At 48.1% G+C, this 18,532-nt stretch overlaps 1 protein-coding gene across 9 annotated transcripts in view; it reads right to left on the bottom strand.

Moving 5' to 3' along the window:
• The window catches only part of CAMKK2 (calcium/calmodulin dependent protein kinase kinase 2), a 52,524-nt gene that overhangs the window by 9,879 nt on the left and 24,113 nt on the right, over positions 1-18,532 (bottom strand). For 4 of the 9 annotated variants that reach the window (XM_086347681.1, XM_086347684.1, XM_086347686.1 and 1 more), the window contains exons 6-14: positions 16,401-16,534; positions 14,529-14,565; positions 8,097-8,118; positions 7,880-7,968; positions 6,610-6,809; positions 5,968-6,021; positions 3,025-3,098; positions 2,851-2,938; positions 1,629-1,757 (exon numbers count right to left, since the gene is read on the bottom strand). In XM_086347681.1, coding sequence (XP_086203807.1) covers positions 1,629-1,757; positions 2,851-2,938; positions 3,025-3,098; positions 5,968-6,021; positions 6,610-6,809; positions 7,880-7,968; positions 8,097-8,118; positions 14,529-14,565; positions 16,401-16,534 — 827 coding nt within the window. Of the gene's footprint in view, positions 1-1,628; positions 1,758-2,850; positions 2,939-3,024; positions 3,099-5,967; positions 6,022-6,609; positions 6,810-7,879; positions 7,969-8,073; positions 8,119-14,528; positions 14,566-16,400; positions 16,535-18,532 lie in introns of all 9 variants that reach the window. The other 5 variants (XM_086347683.1, XM_086347688.1, XM_086347689.1 and 2 more) reach the window with 2 other exon arrangements.

Genomic DNA, 18,532 nt, shown 5'->3' with positions numbered 1-18,532 from the left:
CTTCTGGGACCAAGATTTAAATTTCTGCTGTGGCCTCAGGACCTGTGTGCTCTGGCCCCACCTCCTGTCCAGCCTCATGCCACCCTCCCTCCACCTCCTTTGCCCTGTTTCAGCTGCCCTGATTTTCTTAAGGTTCCTCGTGGGCCTTGCCACCTCCCAACAGAGGGTCGCTGCATTTGCTGCTCCCTTTTCAGGAACACCCCACCCTTTACCCTCTTGGCCTGAACACCCCGCCATCCTCTTAGCATACGCCTTCCAGGAGGCTTTCCCCAACCCATCACCTGGGCTGCATCCCCCCAGGAGGTTCCCCTCGCAGCCCCTCTGTTACTTGCACGTTTACTTGTTGGTTCTTTGCCCAGCATCTGCAGGCACCATCTTGGTTTTATTCACCTCTGTATTCCCCGCTCCCACCACAGGCCTGAGACACCACTCAGTGTTCCAAGAAGTGTTTCCTGAATAATCAACGCCTATTTCAGACCTCTAGGATCAGACGCCTTCTCCCAAGAATATTCACAACCAGGAACAGAATAACCCACAGCGGGTGCTGGGAGCCCGACGTCAGCTGCCTTCCCCACCACAGGCTCAGGACATGGGTGTGGTGGGCGGACGAGAAGGAGTGGGTGTGGGTGAGTGTTCAACAGTGAAGATCATGCAGAGGCCCCTCGTCGAGGAGGAGGAGGAGGAGGAGGAGGAGGAGGAGGAGGAGGAGGATGTGAATAGATCCCCCAGGGCTCAGGTTCTAGAGGGAGAGAGAGAGTGTGTGGGGAAGCAGAGGGCGAGGTGCAAAGCTGGGAGCGAAGGAGCCAGCACTGGGGCTCCTAAGGTCACTCGAGGCTGGATGCAGTACCTGGTCCCCCCACAGAGCCCAGGGCCCTGCCTGTTGGGGCTGGTGTTAACTGAACACACCCAGGACTCCCGAGGTGGCCATGGTGAGGCAGCCCACTGGATTGCTCCCCTAGGACTGCTGCCTAACCCCTGGCCCCCTGAGGGTCTCCATCCTGGAGTCAGACACCCTCTGGGCACAGTCTTGGCAAGTGGGTGATTCTCTGAGTCTCCAAGGTGATTCTCTAGCTCCATCTTCCTGGATCAGGTCCCAAATTTAAGGCCATAAAAGGGGATCCAGTAGTCCCTGAGCAAACACCCCCCTCTAGGAGATGGGAAGAGTCACCCCGGCAGTTGCCCACACTGCAGAGATGAGACGAGCTAAGCCGTCTGCTCTGGGGACAGGAGACCCAGTAGGGGTAGCCCCTCTAAAGACACCGTGGCTCCAGCTCCCCCCAGGCACCTGCCCTGAGCCTTCTAAAGCTCCTCCTTCTCCCCTGGACAAGCTCTGAAAGCAGGAATTCCACAAAGGGCAGAACAATCCTTAGAGAGGGGCTACCCTGTTTAAGTAACCTGGGACCCAGCTGCAGAGAGAACTCAAGCTAGAAGATGCAGGGGCCACCTGGCCTGCTGTGTGACCAAGGCCCAGGGGCTGGGAGCTGTGGGTGAGAGGCAGACTTGGCCAATCCCTGACTCTCAGGCCCAACACCTGCTTCTCAGTTGCCTGCCCGTGTCCTGGTTCATCCCTGCCAGGCTGCCTGTGGCTCTCTGGCCCTGCTCTTGAGCAGCAGTTCATCCTGCCTTACCACGGTTGCCAGGCTGGGAATGTGTTTGACCGAATTCTCGACCTCCTCTTCGGTCACCTCGACCAGCGTGCAGTTCTCGTCCTCCGATGGCAGCGGCTCCGCCCCATGCCTCGTGACCCAGGGGTGCAGCTTCAACGAAGGACAGGAGGGGTGAGGGGCCGTTGCCACTGGCTCCCAGAGACCCTGCCTGTGAGCAGAGCCAGGGAGGGGACGCGGGAGGGGAGAGCCAGTGGCCTGAGGTCAGGGATGCAAGACAGCAGGCAAGCCAGGCAGAAGGTGGGGGTGAGCCAGGTGGGAGGAAACATGAGATAGATGGAGGGAGGGAGCCACAAGGCCAGAATGTGAGCTGGACTGGATTCTCCATCTCGCCCCGTGTCTTGGCAGAAGGGCCTGGAATTTGCCATCTGCCTTGCATGGTTGTCCAAGGAGCACCTATCACTCCTCTGCAACTCTCTCTGATGCCTGGAAGGCTCAGCTCAGAGCAGGCAGCATCCTTCCCATTTTACAGAAAGGGAAACTGAGGCTCAGGGTGGCACAGGGAGAACACTGAGAAGAACACAACTGGGAGGGGACTTCAGCAGAGGTCTGCCCCCCAACTACCTGCCCCTTGGATCCAAGCCTTTATCTGTAACATTTCGGGCTGCCCCCTCTTCAACTGCTAGTTAGCCGAGATGCCTAGTTCCCGAAGGAAATCTCTAGATTTCTGAAAGGTCCATGTGTGTGTACGTGGCTGCAAGGGATCAGTAGGGATCTTATCTAATGCTGTTCTTGCAACATAGCGGAATTGAGCAGGCGAGGGTCAGACGTAGATGGTCAAATTGCTCACTAACTTCCTCTTACATCCACTGTATTTTCTCAAAGGGATAGGAAGCGTCAAGGAAAAGACCCCAAGATTTCGGCAGCCACAATGGAGCATACAGAGACTCTGGTCTGGTCTAGGGAGGTAGAGGCCATCAGTTTAAGCCAAGTGAAGCAAGTGCTAGCTGCCTGGCTGGTAGCAGATCCCACTTCCACAATCACAGTGAACACAAGTCCCAAATACTCCCCGACCAGCTCCCAGCACCCCAGAGGCCACAGGGCATGGGAGGGCAGTGGTGCAGAAGAGAGTGTGGCACTGTAAACAGCGGAATGTGGGGCCTGACCGAGGCAGGGCTGAGCCAAAACACCCAAGCAGAGGAGATAGGCTGAGCCCCTGGCACACACCCCAAGGGGCAGCAGATACCTTGATCTCTGGCACCACAATCCTCGACTCAGGGTTCTTGTCCAACATGCGCGTGATCAGGTCCTTCAAGTCCTCGGCTATGTCAGGCCTTGGGGGAGGAGATACATCAAGGGTGGGAGACGTCACCAAGGGCTTGGAGAAGGTAGCGACTTATGGTACGTGAAGGATACTCACTGATCTGGAAATTCCAGAGCCTGGCTCTTGATCTTACTGTGTAAACACATGATCCGCTCGTCCATGAACGGGCACTGCGAAGAGAGGTCAGGGACACAGCGGCCATCAAGGGCTGGCACAGCTGTCCTTCAAGGGCAGGCAGCACTCCACATGGGTCACAGCAGAGAAAGAAACAGCCCAGCAGCCCAGTCCAGGGAGGAGGCAGTTCCTATTCCCCAGAGATCTAAAAGGACCAGGAGTATCTTTCCAGAAGGGTTAGAGCCTTCCTAACTACACTGGCTTTCCTCTGTAGCTGTGCTTTAATTTACCTACATAAAATGTTAGTCACTCAGTCGTGTCTGACTCTTTGTGACCCCATGGACCATAGCCCGCCAGGTTCCTCTGTCCATGAAATTCTCCAGGCAAGAATACTGGAGAGGGTAGCCATTCCCTTCTTCAGAGGATCTTCCCAACCTAGGAATTGCACCTGGGGCTCTCCCACTGCAGGCAGATTCTTTACCATCTGAGTCATCAGGGAAGATCATAAAGCAAAGACCGAAAGCAAACACTCACTTCACCCACCTGCCCTGTGAACATTAATAATACAAAGAAAAATACAAAAGACAAAGCAGCAGTAGCTGCGATTGATGAGGGCTCAGCCTGGGCCAAGCATTGTATTGAGGTTTCTCAGGACCAACATCTCATTTGGCTGTTACCTCTGCCTGGAATGTTCTTCACGCCAGTATCTGCATGGCTTGTTTTATTCCATCATTTAGGTGTCTGATCAAAGCTCAGCCTCTCAGGGAGGTCTTCCAGAGCTCCTGTCTAAAATGGACACCCACTCCACCTCCATATGATTTCTCACCATCACATGTCCCCTCCTGACATTATATTCTGTATGTATTAGGGAAATTTCCCTGTGGTCAGTGGTTAGGATTCTGCGTTCCCACTGCTAGGGACACAGGTTCAATCCCTGATTAGGGAACTAAGATCCCACATGCCACATGGTGTGGCCAAAACATAAAACCATATGGATTTATTCACTGTTTAATTCCTGCATGGGAATGTCAGCTCCAAGAAGGCATGGATTTTTGTCTGTCTTGCTCACTGCTGACACCCAGTGCCCAAGAACATCCCTGGCACAAAGTAGGGGCTCAATAAATACCTGGTGAATTAATGAATGCTTGAATTATTTCTGCTGATCCTCTCAGAAGCCATAAAATATAGTAAATACTGGACTTCCATGGTGGTCCAGTGGTTAAGAATCTGCCTGCTAATGCAGCAGACCCGGGTTCCATACCTGGTCCAAGAAGATCCCACATGCCACAGGGGAACTAAACCTGCGAGTCCCAACTACTGAGCCTGCACTCTAGAGAAGGCACACTGCAGCTACTGAGCCCACGCGACACAGCTAGAGCGCAGCTCCCACTCACCGCAACTAGAGAAAACCTGCGCACAGCAACGAAGACCCAGGGCAGCCAAAAATGAGTAAATAAATAATTCAAAAAATAGCAAATATTATTCTCATTTTACAGAAGAGAAAAAACAGAAGCTCAGAGAGGTGTCATGTCCTAGGAAGCATGAAACTGGTATTTAAGCCTAGACTGTACCCTGAAGCCTGTTCACACACCACCTCCTGGGTGACAAGGCGATCTTCTCACAGGGGGAAGGGCCTGACCCAGGAGGAGCTCAGGGATTGTTTTGGAAAAAGAAGCCTTTATGCAGGGTGCTCAAAAGGCTGCAAAAGGTCACAGAAAGTGACCTTGTCTACTCCTGTCCAAGGAAAATGATGCCATGAAAAACAATAACTTGAGATGTCAGGATTGCACAGGTGCATCCATTTGACAACTCAGTAAATAGTACACTTTTAACATCTGTAGATTCCCTGATGTGTAAATATTAGCCCAAAAGAAAAAAATGAAAGCCACAGATAGTGAGCTCTGGCAAATGACTGCACTCTGAAGCATACGTAAGAAGGTACAATTCTTACAACTTGACTACAGGATTGAAAATTTTCTAATCAAATGTTGGGTTGTGGGGAGATTATAAACTCCTTTACTTCTTCATGGGATCAGTTTCTTAAGCTTTCCTCAACAGGAGCATAATAAGCTCAGGAGAAGGAATAATTCTCATTTTTACTGCTCACATAATCAGTCTGAACTGTAGAATTAAAAATGCTGCTGCTGCTAAGTCGCTTCAGTCGTGTCCGACTGTGCAACCCCATAGACAGCAGCCCACCAGGCTCCCCCATCCCTCGGATTCTCCAGGCAAGAACACTAGAGTGGGTTGCCTTTTCCTTCTCCAATGCATGAAAGTGAAAAGTGAACGGGAAATCGCTCAGTCGTGTCTGACTCTTCTCGACCCCATGGACTGCAGCCCACCAGGCTCCTCCATCCATGGGATTTTCCAGGCAAGAATACTGGAGTGGGGTGCCATTGCCTTCTCCAAGAATTAAAAATAGAAGCCCCTAAATACGAGTAATATAAAAATAACAAAAGAACAACAAAATGAAGACAAACAGCACTCCCTAAATCAATAATGCCAAATGTTTTAAATCCCATTCCAATTCTATTCTTCTAACAACAGCTTCTAGGAACACTGTTGAGAAGAACATCAAAGCAGTACCAGGCCCAGAAAGAAAGACTGCAGTTATTGATTAGTGATGCCTATCTCCTGTTTAGAAGTGAAAAGAGGTGCACATTTGCTGTCCTTGATCTAAATTCATCAACTGTATTTACAACCTCTAGAGCCTCTGCCAAAACCCCGTTTTAGCAGGTTGTCTTTTCACAGATATGACTGCTATGTACAGCTATGTATATTTGGGAAGGCATACTTTTTCATATTCAGATCTAACTGTGGAAATAAAATAACTTTTAAATGAGTAAGTACTACCTCCCTGCAAGGGTAACTATTAGTCCAAGGGAGCCACCCACAACACCCAGGACACAGGACACCCCACCTTACCTGGCCAAACACAAAGCAGTACAGTGTCACACCCATGGCCCAGACATCCAGTGCCTGCAAGAAAAAGAGAGCTCAGTGTGAGGGGGCAAGGGGCAGTAAAGGGCATAACCTTCTTTCACCTGTCCAGGATCCAATCCTCCAGCTTTCCTTTGGGGAAGCATCTCTTTTTGACTGCTCAGACCATGGGAGTTTGAATAGGGCTGCTCCTGCCCATCAAACCCCACATGACTGAGCACATGATTCAGGCCTGGCCAATGAAAGCAACACTTTCCCCAGGCAGTGTGATTGGTTCAAGGATGGGCACATGACCCGGAACTGTCCAATCAGAGCAACACTTCGTCAGGCACAGTGATTGGTTCAAGGATGGGCCACACTGGGCCAATTACAGCCAATCCTAGGATTTTCATTTGAGTCCTACAGAAAGAAAAATGCTCTTTCCACTGAGGCTTGTAAACTGGTAGAAAATAGCCTGGAATTGCTAATGACGTTCACCTGGGGAGGAAACTAATTCAGGAAAACAGAGCTGAACCCCACTCCTCACCCACAGATCACTCTTTACCAGTGAGTTAGATTTTTGCCACTTACAACTGAAAGGACCCTAACACAGGCAGAATTGCATATCTCAGGCAGGTCCAAACCTACCTTCCCAGAGAAGATCTTCCGGGTTTCCGAGAGCGACTCAGGAGCCATGAAGGCCGGGGTGCCCACAGTGTTAGAGAGAAGGGCATCGCTGCCCTTGAACTCATTGCTCACACCAAAGTCCGCGATCTTGATGTGCCCATCTTCTCCCACCAGTAGGTTGGAAGGTTTGATGTCCCGGTGGATGATCTTCTGGTAGTGTACTGGGGGCAGGATGGGAGAGAGGGGACAGAGAATCCACACGAGGAGCTCCATGTGGCCCACACAGCCCAGAGACACAGGCAGGAGGCCCTCTGTTCTTCCAGGGTCCCAGGCCCTTCCCAGCCTTCCCCTCCCAAACCTGTGAAACACTCTCAGCTCTAAGAGTTAAGGGGAATGTCTCTAAGGAAGCTGGCCCATCCTCCAAAGTGAGGAGTGAAATACTGACTGCCAATAGTAATTGGTAACCACCTGCCACAGTCTAAGTCATGTGTGCATGGAGAGCTTTTGCTGAGCTTGGCTCCCAGCTAGAAGCCTTAAAACTTGTGACAGTCAAGCATGTTTTCATTTATTAACGCCACCTCACAACCTGTTCACCAAACCAACAATGACTGGAACAGGTATGATTTGAAGTGTGAAACACAGCAGGATTGGGACTTGGCTAACGGTTCCTGCCTGGGTGTCCGCCCATGGGCAAGGACAATCCTACAATCTGGAAGACCCAACTGTGTTTCCGGGGTGGTGATGATGATGATGATGATACTGGTAATAGGAGCAGCAGCTGCTTTTACTGAATGCTAAGTGTTAAGTGCTTCCCATTCACCCCATTTCAGTGTCACAACAATCCTGTGTAATAACAGGCAAAGGGTATGAGTCAAAATGTTTAACAACCAGTAGCAGAAAGGACACCCTGCCAATCAGAACACTGATGTCCTGGCTGATTTCAGACCTTGTGAGAGATATTTTATTCCCATTTTACAGATGAGGAACTAAGGTTCCCAGAGGTTAACAGGATCCCAGGGTTCCTGGGAATAAAGGGTGATGCTAGGAAATTAACAGTGCCTGGTAGAAAGAACTGGATAAACAGTCACTAACACTATTGCTCTTAGTTTTTCTGTGTGGCCAGAAGAAGGGTTTCTGCTTGGAGCGGGTGTCGCCATAGCTCAGGCAGCTCTGTTTCCTGCCCACCTCCCTGTGCTTCAGGAGGGAAGTAAGAAACCTTCTACTTTCCATCCATCTATCTGGGAACACTAACCACCCCCTGGGTGAGAGTCCTCCTGTGAGCCCCGCTTACAGTACTCGATGCCTTTGATTAGATCCTGGAAGTAGAAACGGGCCTGGTCTTCAGAGAGTGGTTTGAGGGTGGGCACTTCCATCACAGGCCTGAAAGGTCGACACACACATGAAAAGCAAACCAGAGACGCCAGCCTTTGCCTCCTCCCACCACCTCATTCAGCTTTGCAGCTCAAGAAGCTTTGGGCCTCATACCTGCTGGGAATGGGGACACTCACCCTTGGTTGACCAGTTCAAACACTGTAGGATAGAGAAGGGGGTGAATGGTTACACTGGAAAAATGGAAATCCATCTTCCTCCCCTCCTCCCAGCTCCCAACCACCCCTAGAAACACTGAGAAGCACTGAAACTAACATGGGGGCTGGGGAGGGGAACAGTCCACTGAACCAAAACCACAGAAGGTTCTGCTTTTCTAAGTTCCCATCAGGAAGCTAGGGGTCAGAGATTTCTGGTGTCCCTGGGACCCCAGGCTGGCTATACATCTGGTCCTCAAAACAGCTGAGGACCCTCTGCCAGAGGAGACAAAGCAGGGAGACTGGAAACAGGTGGGGACAGCCTCTTTCATTGTCTTCTCATACCTAGGTGGGAGGGGGTGGGAGGGGAGTCCCAGGGATACGACTGATGCTAAACCATGTCCTGTCACTCATCCACGTCCTGAGCCAAAGACCTGCCAAAGAACAGGTCTAATGTGGATTTACGTGGACACAAAAGCAGCAGCCCTAGGGGTCTACTGAACCCTAGCAAAGTTTCAGTTCAAGAAACAGCAAGAACAAATTTCAATGACCCCTCTCACATTTTCCAAGCTGCTAGGCTGTGTCAGGCTACGTAAACCAAGAATTGTCGGATAATGTTGTTCCAGCTCTTTAGCACTCTGTGTCAGCTTGCGCTCCAACCAGTGACTTCAAATCAAATCAAGACTTGGAGCTAGAGGTGGGGAGGGTGATCTCCCTGCCACCTCAAAGGCCAGCTGATTCTGTTCCTCCTCAACAGGGCCTTTCTTGACTCACTACCTGCTAGCTTCCTCACAGCCCTGTGTATGTGGGATCCCCTACCCCACCATCAAGTATTAGATACACTACGTTTAGGGAATGCACAGGGTTTTTGTTGTTGGAGAGGGGCGGTATTTTTTGCATTTCTAAAAGTTGAGGTGAAATTTCAGAATATACAACTATTCCAAAGTGCATGATTTAGTGGTATCCAGCAGTCCACTGCCTCCAGGGCAAGCATCGCCTCTAATTCCAGCACATTTTCAGTCCCCTAAAAAGAAACCCTGTGCCCATTAGTAGTCGCTCCCCACACCCCTTCCCACAGCCCCTGGCAACCACTAATGTGCTTTCTGTTTCTATAGATTTGCCTATTCTGGACATGTCATATATATTGACTCATACAATATGTGACCCCTGGTAACATGCTTTTTCACTTAGCATGTTTTCAGAATTCATCCACATTGTAGCATGTATCAGTACTTTCTCCCTTTTAATGGCTGTATAATATTCCATAGTATGGATATGCTACATTTTGTTTACCTATTCATCAGCTGATGAACATTTGGGTTATTTCCACATTTTGGCTATTATGAATAATGCTGCTATGAACATTCATACACAAGAATTCCTGCACAAGTGTTTATGTATGGCTGTTTTCAATTCTTTGGGGGTACCTAGGAGCGGAATTGCCAGGTCACGTGGCATAGTTATTTTAATTTTGTTCTGCTTGAACAGATAAAACTGGGACTATGAAGCAGTACTTTAGGAAATGAAAAAAAACAGGACAGTGGATTTCAAAGTCCCATGCAGAATGATTTTGGAGTTTTCTGTTTTCTAGAAGCACACACTGGAGCTTCTTATGGAAGAAAAGTGTTTCAAAGCTGTCCAAAGGCTGAGATGGCCAAGGGGAAACAACCAGCTCCTCAGACAAAAAGAAGGCTTAAAGGTTCAGATCAGAAAAGGAACTTAACTCCCCCAGGGCCGCACCCTGTTTTCAGGTTCATCAACCAGCAATGGCCAAACCCGAGTTAGGGCAAATCTGCTGTGGCTTCAGGCTGTGGTTAGAAGCAAAGGCAATGGCTCTGAAGGTAAGGCTCCCACCAAGAGGAGCGCTGGGCTCCTCAGCTCCTGCTTTCCCACCTTGTAAACTTAACTTTCAAGAGCTGCTTCATGAATTTCAATGTTTCCTCCCAAGCGCCAAAACTCAGTTGGCATGAGGGAAGCTGGCCTGTTGAAACAGGTGTATTTTCAAGTCGCTCACAGTTTAACCCCTCCTGGGCCTGAGTGGCAGGTGGGAAGTTTTTAACCCCGAGAAATACTGATCATGTCCTCTACCCTTTGAGAGTCAGGCCTGCAGGTGCAGAACCCTTGCCGATATCTGCTAACTGGCTTCACACGCTGCCTATTCTGTCCTAGCCACATACAGCTTTGGCTGGAAACGAAAAAATAAAGTATTGGGATTGTTTCAAAATCACTGGAATCAACACACCAAAACCACATGGCTCCTTCCCACTTTGCCACCTCAAGAAGTGAAAAACTCTGTCCATGAAGCTGCCTGGTCCAAACGGCTTAGGCAATCCTCTCTGAGGCTTGAGTCATGTTCTTTACACACTCATTCAACTCCTCAGCTCAGTACCCTCCAAGGGGGACATGCTTGGCAGTCCAGTGGTTAAGAATCAGCCCTGCAATGCAGGGCATGCAGGTTCAATCCCCAGTCAGGGAACTAAGATCCCACGTGCTGTGAAGCAACTAAACTCATGTACCACAACTAGAGAAGCCTGCATGCCACAACTAAGACCAATCACAGCCAAATAAATAAATATTAAAAAGAAAAAAAAAAGTCCTCCAAGGGCCCCCTTCTCTCTCAGAGTAAAAGGCAGTCTTACAATGATGTGAAATGCCCTCTGCCATCTGGTTCCCAGGGTCCTGCACAGGTCTCACCTCCGTGAGGCATTCCAGGAGCCACTGTTTCCCAAGCCTCCAACCTGGAACTCCTGATTCCCCTGACCCTGCTCAGGTTAGCTTTTGTCCATGGTGCTGTCACCTTCGAGCTTCCCTCGTGGCTCAGCTGGTAAAGAATCTGCCTGCAATGTGGGAGACCTGGGTTCAATCCCTGGGTTGGGAAGATCCCCTGGAGAAGGGAATGGCTACCCACTCCAGTATTCTGGCCTGGAGAATCCCATGGACTGTATAGTCCATGGGGTCACAAAGAGTCGGACATGACTAAATAACTAAACACACAGCACAGCTGTCACCTCTAATACTTAGGTCGAGTGTATCCATCTGCCCTCATCAGAGCACTAAAATGCCCTGAGGGTGGAGGGCCAGGGTTTGAGTTTCATTCCCTGAAGAGCCTAGATCAGGGCCTGACAAACTGTGACATTTGTTGAATGGACAACCCACCTCCTCAAAAACAGCTCAAAGCCATTCAGAGTCAGGTCCGGGGCCTCAGGTGAGTGAACAATGCTGGGGATGCCATTCTGGGCCCCAAATGACCTTTTATATTTTGTGTTTTCTTCTGTGTTCCCCCAAACTTCACTTGTTTGCCTACCATGGTTATAATCTGGCTATATCTATATACTATGTAAACTATCATTTATTTCACACTTTTAAATTGATTTAGTATGAAAACTTTTAGTCTTATCTCAGGTAATAAAATCCATGAAATCATGAGTTTAGTGTGCTGGTTATAGTTTTTCCTATACAAATGGTAAAATAAGTCTAAAAAATGTTTTAAATGGTTGTCCATATACCACCTAAAATGATCTCATATATTTTTTTCAAATCATCTTTCTTCTTAAATTGTATTTGTTTTTGTCTGTGTTGGGTCTTCATTGCAGCAAGCGGGGGCTACTCCTCGTGGCGGTGCATAGGCTTCTCATTGTGGTGGCTTCTTTTGTTACAAAGCACGGGCTCTAGAGCACAAGCTCAGTAGTTGGGGCACATGGGCTTAGTTGTCCTGCAGCATGTGGACATTCCCAGAGCCAGGGATCAAACCTGTGTCCCCTGCACCAACAGGCAGATTCATTACCAATGGACCATCAGGGAAGTTCCTGTCTCATATATTTAAAGTGGTGCATGTACCACATTGAGAAATTGTGACTCTGTGATGTTCATAATCTTATATGAATGTTTCACAATTTTTTTAGGTTTTCATACCTGATGGTATTTATTGTGTACTTCTAAAATGTTTCTAAAGGAAGGGTTTTAAAGTTCTAAAATTTGAGGATGACCTACACACTAGATGCTCCTAAGGAACTGGCGTTACCTTTTCAGGTGCAATTGTGGTATTGTGGTATTGTGAGGGCTGCCCAGGTGGCGCAAGAGGTAAAGAACCCACCTGCCAATGCAGGAGACATAAGAGACATGGGTTTGACCCCTGGGTTGGGAAGATCCCCTGGAGGAAGGCATGACTCAAGTATTCTTGCCTGGAGAATCCCATGGACAGAGGAGCCTGGCAGACTACAGTCCATGGTGGTGATGGTTTAGTCACTAAGTCATGTCCAACTCTTGCAACGCACCATGGACGTAGCCCTCAAGACTCCTCTGTCCCTAAGATTTTCCAGGCAAGAATACTAGAATGGGTTGCCATTTCCTTCTCCAGGGGATCTTCCCAGCCCAGGGATCGAACCCAGGTCCCCTGCATTGCAGGCAGATTCTTTATCGACTGAACTACCAGGGAAGCCCCTACAGCCCATAGGGTGGCAAAGGGGCAGACACGACTGAAGTGACTAGGAGATGCAGGCTAAGGTTGTTAGGAACTAATGTGTCAGGATGTCTGCTACTTTACTTTTGGATGGTTCAGAAAAAAAAAAATAGAGAAATGGATGGGTGGGTGGCTAAACTGATAAAGCAAATATGACAAAAAGTTACTAACTGTTGAATCTGGGTGATAGGTAAACAGGTATTCCCTGTACTCTTCTTTCAACTTTAACATTTTTCATAATAAAACCTGGGTGAGGGAACTTCCCTCATAGTCCAGTGGCTAAGATTTTGAGCTCCCAATGCAGAGGGCCCAGATTCAACTGTATGGTCAGGGAACTAGATTCCACATGCCACAACTAAGACCCAGCACAGCCAAATTTAACAAACAAACCAACAAAAAATACCTGTGTGGGGGCAAGAGAAATAAAATATCCTAAGCAACAACAGCATCCTTGGAATGAAACCATAGCAACTACTCTAGGGGAAACTGAGTTCTGAGCTCCAGTTCCAAACCAGACCCATTACTTTATGATTCATCACTCCCTGTGCAGCAAAGGATCGTGCTGTGCTCATCCAGCAGACATCTGGATTCCGGGCTGGGCTTGGCCCTGCCCACACCACTCATCTCCTTGATTCCCCTCCTGGCTGTCATCTGTACCCACTCGAAATACACAAGCTTGTCTGAATGCCTCCCCCAGCCACACATCACCGGGACATGTGACCTGCTGATCATGCCTTCCTGGGCCTGATAGTCTGCTGTCCAGCTTTGCATTAGTCCTGCTCTTCCCTCCCTCATCAGTGCTTATACTGAGAACTGAGCGCTGTCCTGTATCCCTATCATTTTTTAAAATAAGGTCTCTGAGGACATACCTGAGTCCTTCTAGGTCTGTGTGCAGGACCCTTCAACAGGCCCTCAAGGCTCCAAATGCCCCACCAGGGCCACCCACCCCCACCCCAGGCCCTCCATCCTCACTTTCCCTCCCTACATGGTTTTCTCTCCTGCAGCCACATTTTTTAAACTCTAAGCTCTCACCAGCCCTGGGGCCTTTGACCTGCTATTTCCTCTACCTGGAATGCTCTTCTCCAGATTTAACAGGGCTGAGTCCTCGACATTCAGGTGCTAAATGCTCACCTCCTATCTGCAGTGGCCCCTCCATCTCTCTCTCACATCATCCTGTTTAATCTTCTTCAGAGCATCAGTCTGAAGTTGATCATCTGCTTTATTTACAGTTATCCCTAGGTATTCACAGGGAATTGGTTCTAGGAACCCTGTAGATACCAAAATCCACAGCTGCTCAAGTCCCTTAAATGGTGTAGTAGTTGCATATAACCTACACACATCCTCCCCTATACTTTAAATGATCTCTGGATTACTTTATAATACCTAATACAATGTAATATACCTAATACAATATACAATATACCTAATACTTATACAATATAATACCTAATACAATGTAATACCTTTACATTAATACAATGTAAATGCTATATAAATAGTTGCCAGTGCATGCCAAATTCAAGTTTTACTTTTGGGAACATTCTGGAATTTTTTCTTTGTAATATTTTTGATCCACAGGTGGTTGAATCTGCAGTTGCAGAACCTGCAGACACAGAAGGCCAACTATAGTTGGTGACTGGCTGTTTCCCCTAATCAGAACACCAGCTTCATCTTTCTTACTCATCATTGCATCCTTAGTGCCTAGAACAGTACCCAGCACACAGTAGGCACTCAACAGATATCAGAAGACGGATGAACAGGACACCCAGATAAAGTCCCAGCAAGAACTCCTCTCCACCTCCTGCTTTAAACCTCGGGTACAGCCTTCTGTGTGGGGCCCCGCTGGAGCAGGAAAGGGTGGGAGATGCCAGGCGCAGGGGCCGGATGGAGAGTTCCCCTGGGCTTTGGGCAGGTGTAGCTGCATGAGCAAGGGTGGCAGAAGGCAAGGGCTCTCTTACCCATGTACAGATGGTCCTCATTGGGGTCATCCAAGACCTGTTGGCACAGCCACGTGGAACAGGCCGGAGATGAGAAGCAGGGGAGAGGAAGAGAGAGAAAAGACATGAGCAGAGAGGAAGCAGCATCCACATGACTGCACTTGCCAACGGGAGGGCTGTGCTTTCCACTGTTTTTCCCAGTTAAGATGAAGGGCACAGGAATGTGTGATCCAAACGGCCATCTGGAAAATAAGCGCTTTCTAGCCCAATCTTCAAGGGTCCAAAGCACCCAGAAAGGAGGTTACATAAGGGAGGGGGCAGATTCCTCCCCTGGAAAATGTCTCAGCTTGAATAAGAAACCCACTTGTCTCCTAGGAGACAATGGATCAGCTGTCAGAATTGTCAAAATTCAAATTCTCTCCCCATCCCCCTGCCCCAGCAGGAAATGATGTCCTCTTGCCTGGAACTGCTGCAGTGCCTTCTTTCTCTCTTTCACAGCCTTCCTGTTTTCACCTTATCACAATTTCTATCTTCCTCTCTTCAAAGAGCAGGCACCAGGTTGCATCCACCTCGGCTGCCTCCATGGTGCCCTGTACACGACTAGGGACCTAGTAGATGCTCAGGGAATGTCTGACGAGTGAATGAACAGGCAAGCTGTCAAAGGGTCTTGTTGGGAGCCCACACACCACAAGGCATGAAGGAGAAGGGAGATCCCGCCAGGACCCGACACACACCCCAACCAAGCGCCCTTGGGTTTTCTCTAGGACGGCAACTCAAGCATCCATGGGTTGAAATTGTGAGTTGTTGTGACAGATGGAGATGGCCTGCAACTGCCATCTCTTCTTTTGGGAAGAAACAAAGGCAGGCTCCTGGGCTAGACTGATCCTCCCACCTCTTGACACATCATACTCAACTTCCCCAGTCAGCCAAGAGTCACAGGACAAGAACCCTGAGAAAGGGACGCACCCGAGGCAGAGGCCCAGGACAGCCAGCCTGGAACCCCTAAGCCCTGCCCTTCCAGGAAAAGTCAGACCCAGGCACTTGCCTATCTATAGAATTCTGTTATTTTTCTTTTTTAAAAAATCACATTAATGTATAGGATTATTGTTGATTTTAAATGAATTAAAAAATAATTTTTAGCTTCTCTATTTTAAATCCTAATGTGATAAATATAACCCCCATAAGCAAAAGGTTTTTACAATCTTCAATTATTTTTAAGAGCATGGGGTGGGAGGGAGGTTCAAGAGGGCAGGGACTTTATGTATATTCATGGTTGATTCACATTGTTGTATGGCAGAAGCCAATACAACATTGTAAAGCAATTCAGTTCGGTCGCTCAGTCATGTTCGACTCTTTGTGACCTCATTGACTAAAGCAACTATCTTCCAACTAAAAATAAATTTTTAAAAAAATGCTTCAAAAAAAGAGCATAAGAGGGTCTGGAGACCAAAAAGCATGAGAAATGCTGATATAGAACAGTTTTATAAGTAAAGTTTTATCAAAACATAGCCAGGCGCATTTGTTTACAGGCAAATGGCTGCTTTTATGCTACAACTATACACATTTGTGTAGTAGAAAAAGAACCAGCTCCAGAAAAAAAAAAGAACCAGCTCCAAAAAGACAAACAGGTAAAGGGCAAGCCTCAGTACTCCTCTGAGCCTCAATTCCTTCATCTGTAAAATGGGAGTAATAAACAGTCTAAGCACGGGGCGAGGATTACATGCAATGACGGGGTGAAGGAGCCTGGAGAAGTAACCACCACTCAGCCCTGTAACAGTGCTGGATGTGACGTGGCTCTACCCCGGAACCAGTGGTGTCGCATTTTGGTAATCACAGAGCCAAGGCTGGATCATCCCCATTCATCCTCCCTCCTCCGTGTCCCCCTCATCTCACCTCCACCAGCTTCACTACGTTGGGGTGGTCCAGCTTCTTGAGGATGGCAATTTCCTGGTACACCTGCTCAATTGGGCCCCTAGGCTGGATGCAGCCCCCAGGGGCTGGTCGGGTACCTCGGGGAGGGGGGCGACCTGGAGGAAACATGAACCATCCCAGAGTCAAGACAAAGAGACTCTCCTCTGCAGAGGGGGACTGTAAGCAGGACAATTTATGGGGGGTGGTGTCTCAGAAAGACTGGAGTGGCTGATGCCACCAGGGGCTTTAATCAGCCTTCTTTTCATCTGTCTTCTCTGATGCTGGAAACTAATGAGGCTGGAGACCCAGTCCCCTTGCCCAGCCTTCTGTTAATTCTCTTCTTCCTGCGCCATGCTCCGGGTCACAGTGAGCATCAAAAGTTCACTGAGGTACAAGGAAAAGAAGTCTGGGGTCTAGTGGAGCAATCTCAACATTCCCTCTCTGGGGCTCGGTATTCCCACTCCGTAAGAGGGACAAAAATATTATTCCTTGCCTCCACAACTCATGTGGAAATATAGGCGATAAAAAAAGTCAGGGATAGGAAAAGAAGTAAGAACTGATGAGAGGAAAAAAACGAACTTGCTTGGCCCAGTAGTGACTGACAGTCAGAAGGTCACAATGATGGAAAGGTCCACAGTGAAAACACTTACACTGCATATTACATGTAAGTGAAAAGTGAAAGTGAAAGTTGCTCAGTTGTCCAACTCATTGTGACCCCATGGACTATACAGTCCATGGAATTCTCCAGGCCAAAATACCAGAGTGGGTAACCCTTCTCTTTTTCAGGGGATCTTCCCAACCCAGGGATCGAACCCAGGTCTCCCACATTGCAGGTGGATCCTTTACCAGCTGAGCTACCAGGGAAGCCCTATTACATGTAAGTAAGGATCTAAATGTGACTAACAGAACGGAATGTAGATGTGTCAGCCTTGGAAAGTAAAAGCCGAGGTGCAGGTATCAGAAGTGGGATGTGGACTGAGGAAAGGCAAGTTCAAAGGAAAGAAACCTGCTGCACCTGCTGGAACAAGAAGGAAAGTGACAATGGTAGTGACAAGGGAGCTGAACATCCTGGAATCACCTCATTGCCCAGCTGGGGAAAGGGATGAGAAAGGACTGGTTTAAGCTGTCCTAGAGGAAGTCAGAAGTAAATGTCAGAAATTAATAAATCAAGAAATAATGACATAAGGATATTGTCTGGCTCAGAGTTCAGGTAAGCAGGATCAGGGTGCTGGTAGTGACAGGGTGGGGTTGGGGGATTTACATTTATATATTTTCTCTTTTTGGCTCAAGCGGACATTTTGCTCAGCTCCACTGGCAGGGAGCTTATGCTGGAGCCGCCTCTGATATGCTCACCTACACCCGATCACATGCAGTAATTACCAGCTCCTGAAAGAGCTAAAAGTGGTGGGTGGGGTGCCTATAGAGAGACGGAGGAGTACAGCAAGAAATCTGTGACCTCCATTATACATCCTTCTATTCTTTTGCATGTTGTAGATATAACTGAAATACCTTATGGTAATTAAATTTTGTAAATTGAGCATTTTAAAATGTGTAATGCAATGCTTTTTAGTACATTCACAAGGTTCTGCAGCCATCACCACTAAGTCCTAAACATTTCCAACGGACCCCCTCAAAAAAAAAAAAAAAAACCCTTATCTATCATCAGTCATACCCAACTCCCTCTTAACCCCAGGTTCTAGGAATCACTAATTTGCTTTCTGTCTCTGGATTTACCTATTCTGGACATTTCATGTAAGTGGAATCATACAATATATGGCCTTTTGTGTCCGGCTTCTTTCATTTAGTATGTTTTCAAAGTTATCTGTGTTGAGGTATATATCAGAATTTCATCCCTTTTTATGGCTGAGTAATACTCCATTGGCTAGACAGACCACCTTTTGTTTACTCATTCATCCGCTGACAGACATTTAGGATTGCTTCTACATTTTGGCTATTTTGAATCATGCTGCTACGAGCCTTCATGTATGAGTTTGTGTGACCGTGTTTTCAGTTCTCTTGGGTACATATGCCCAAGAGTAGAATTGTTGGGTCATATGGTAATAGTGCATTTAACTTTCTGAGGAACCACCAGACTGTTTTCCTCTAACAGATTT

This window comes from Bos grunniens, chromosome 17 (genome assembly GCF_055505025.1).
Source record: "Bos grunniens cultivar Pamir isolate PY7600 chromosome 17, Bosgru_T2T1.0, whole genome shotgun sequence".
Taxonomy (NCBI): Eukaryota; Metazoa; Chordata; class Mammalia; order Artiodactyla; family Bovidae; genus Bos; species Bos grunniens.
The sequence above is the reverse complement of the archived record's forward strand: the minus strand, read 5'-3'. Positions and strand labels throughout refer to the sequence as shown.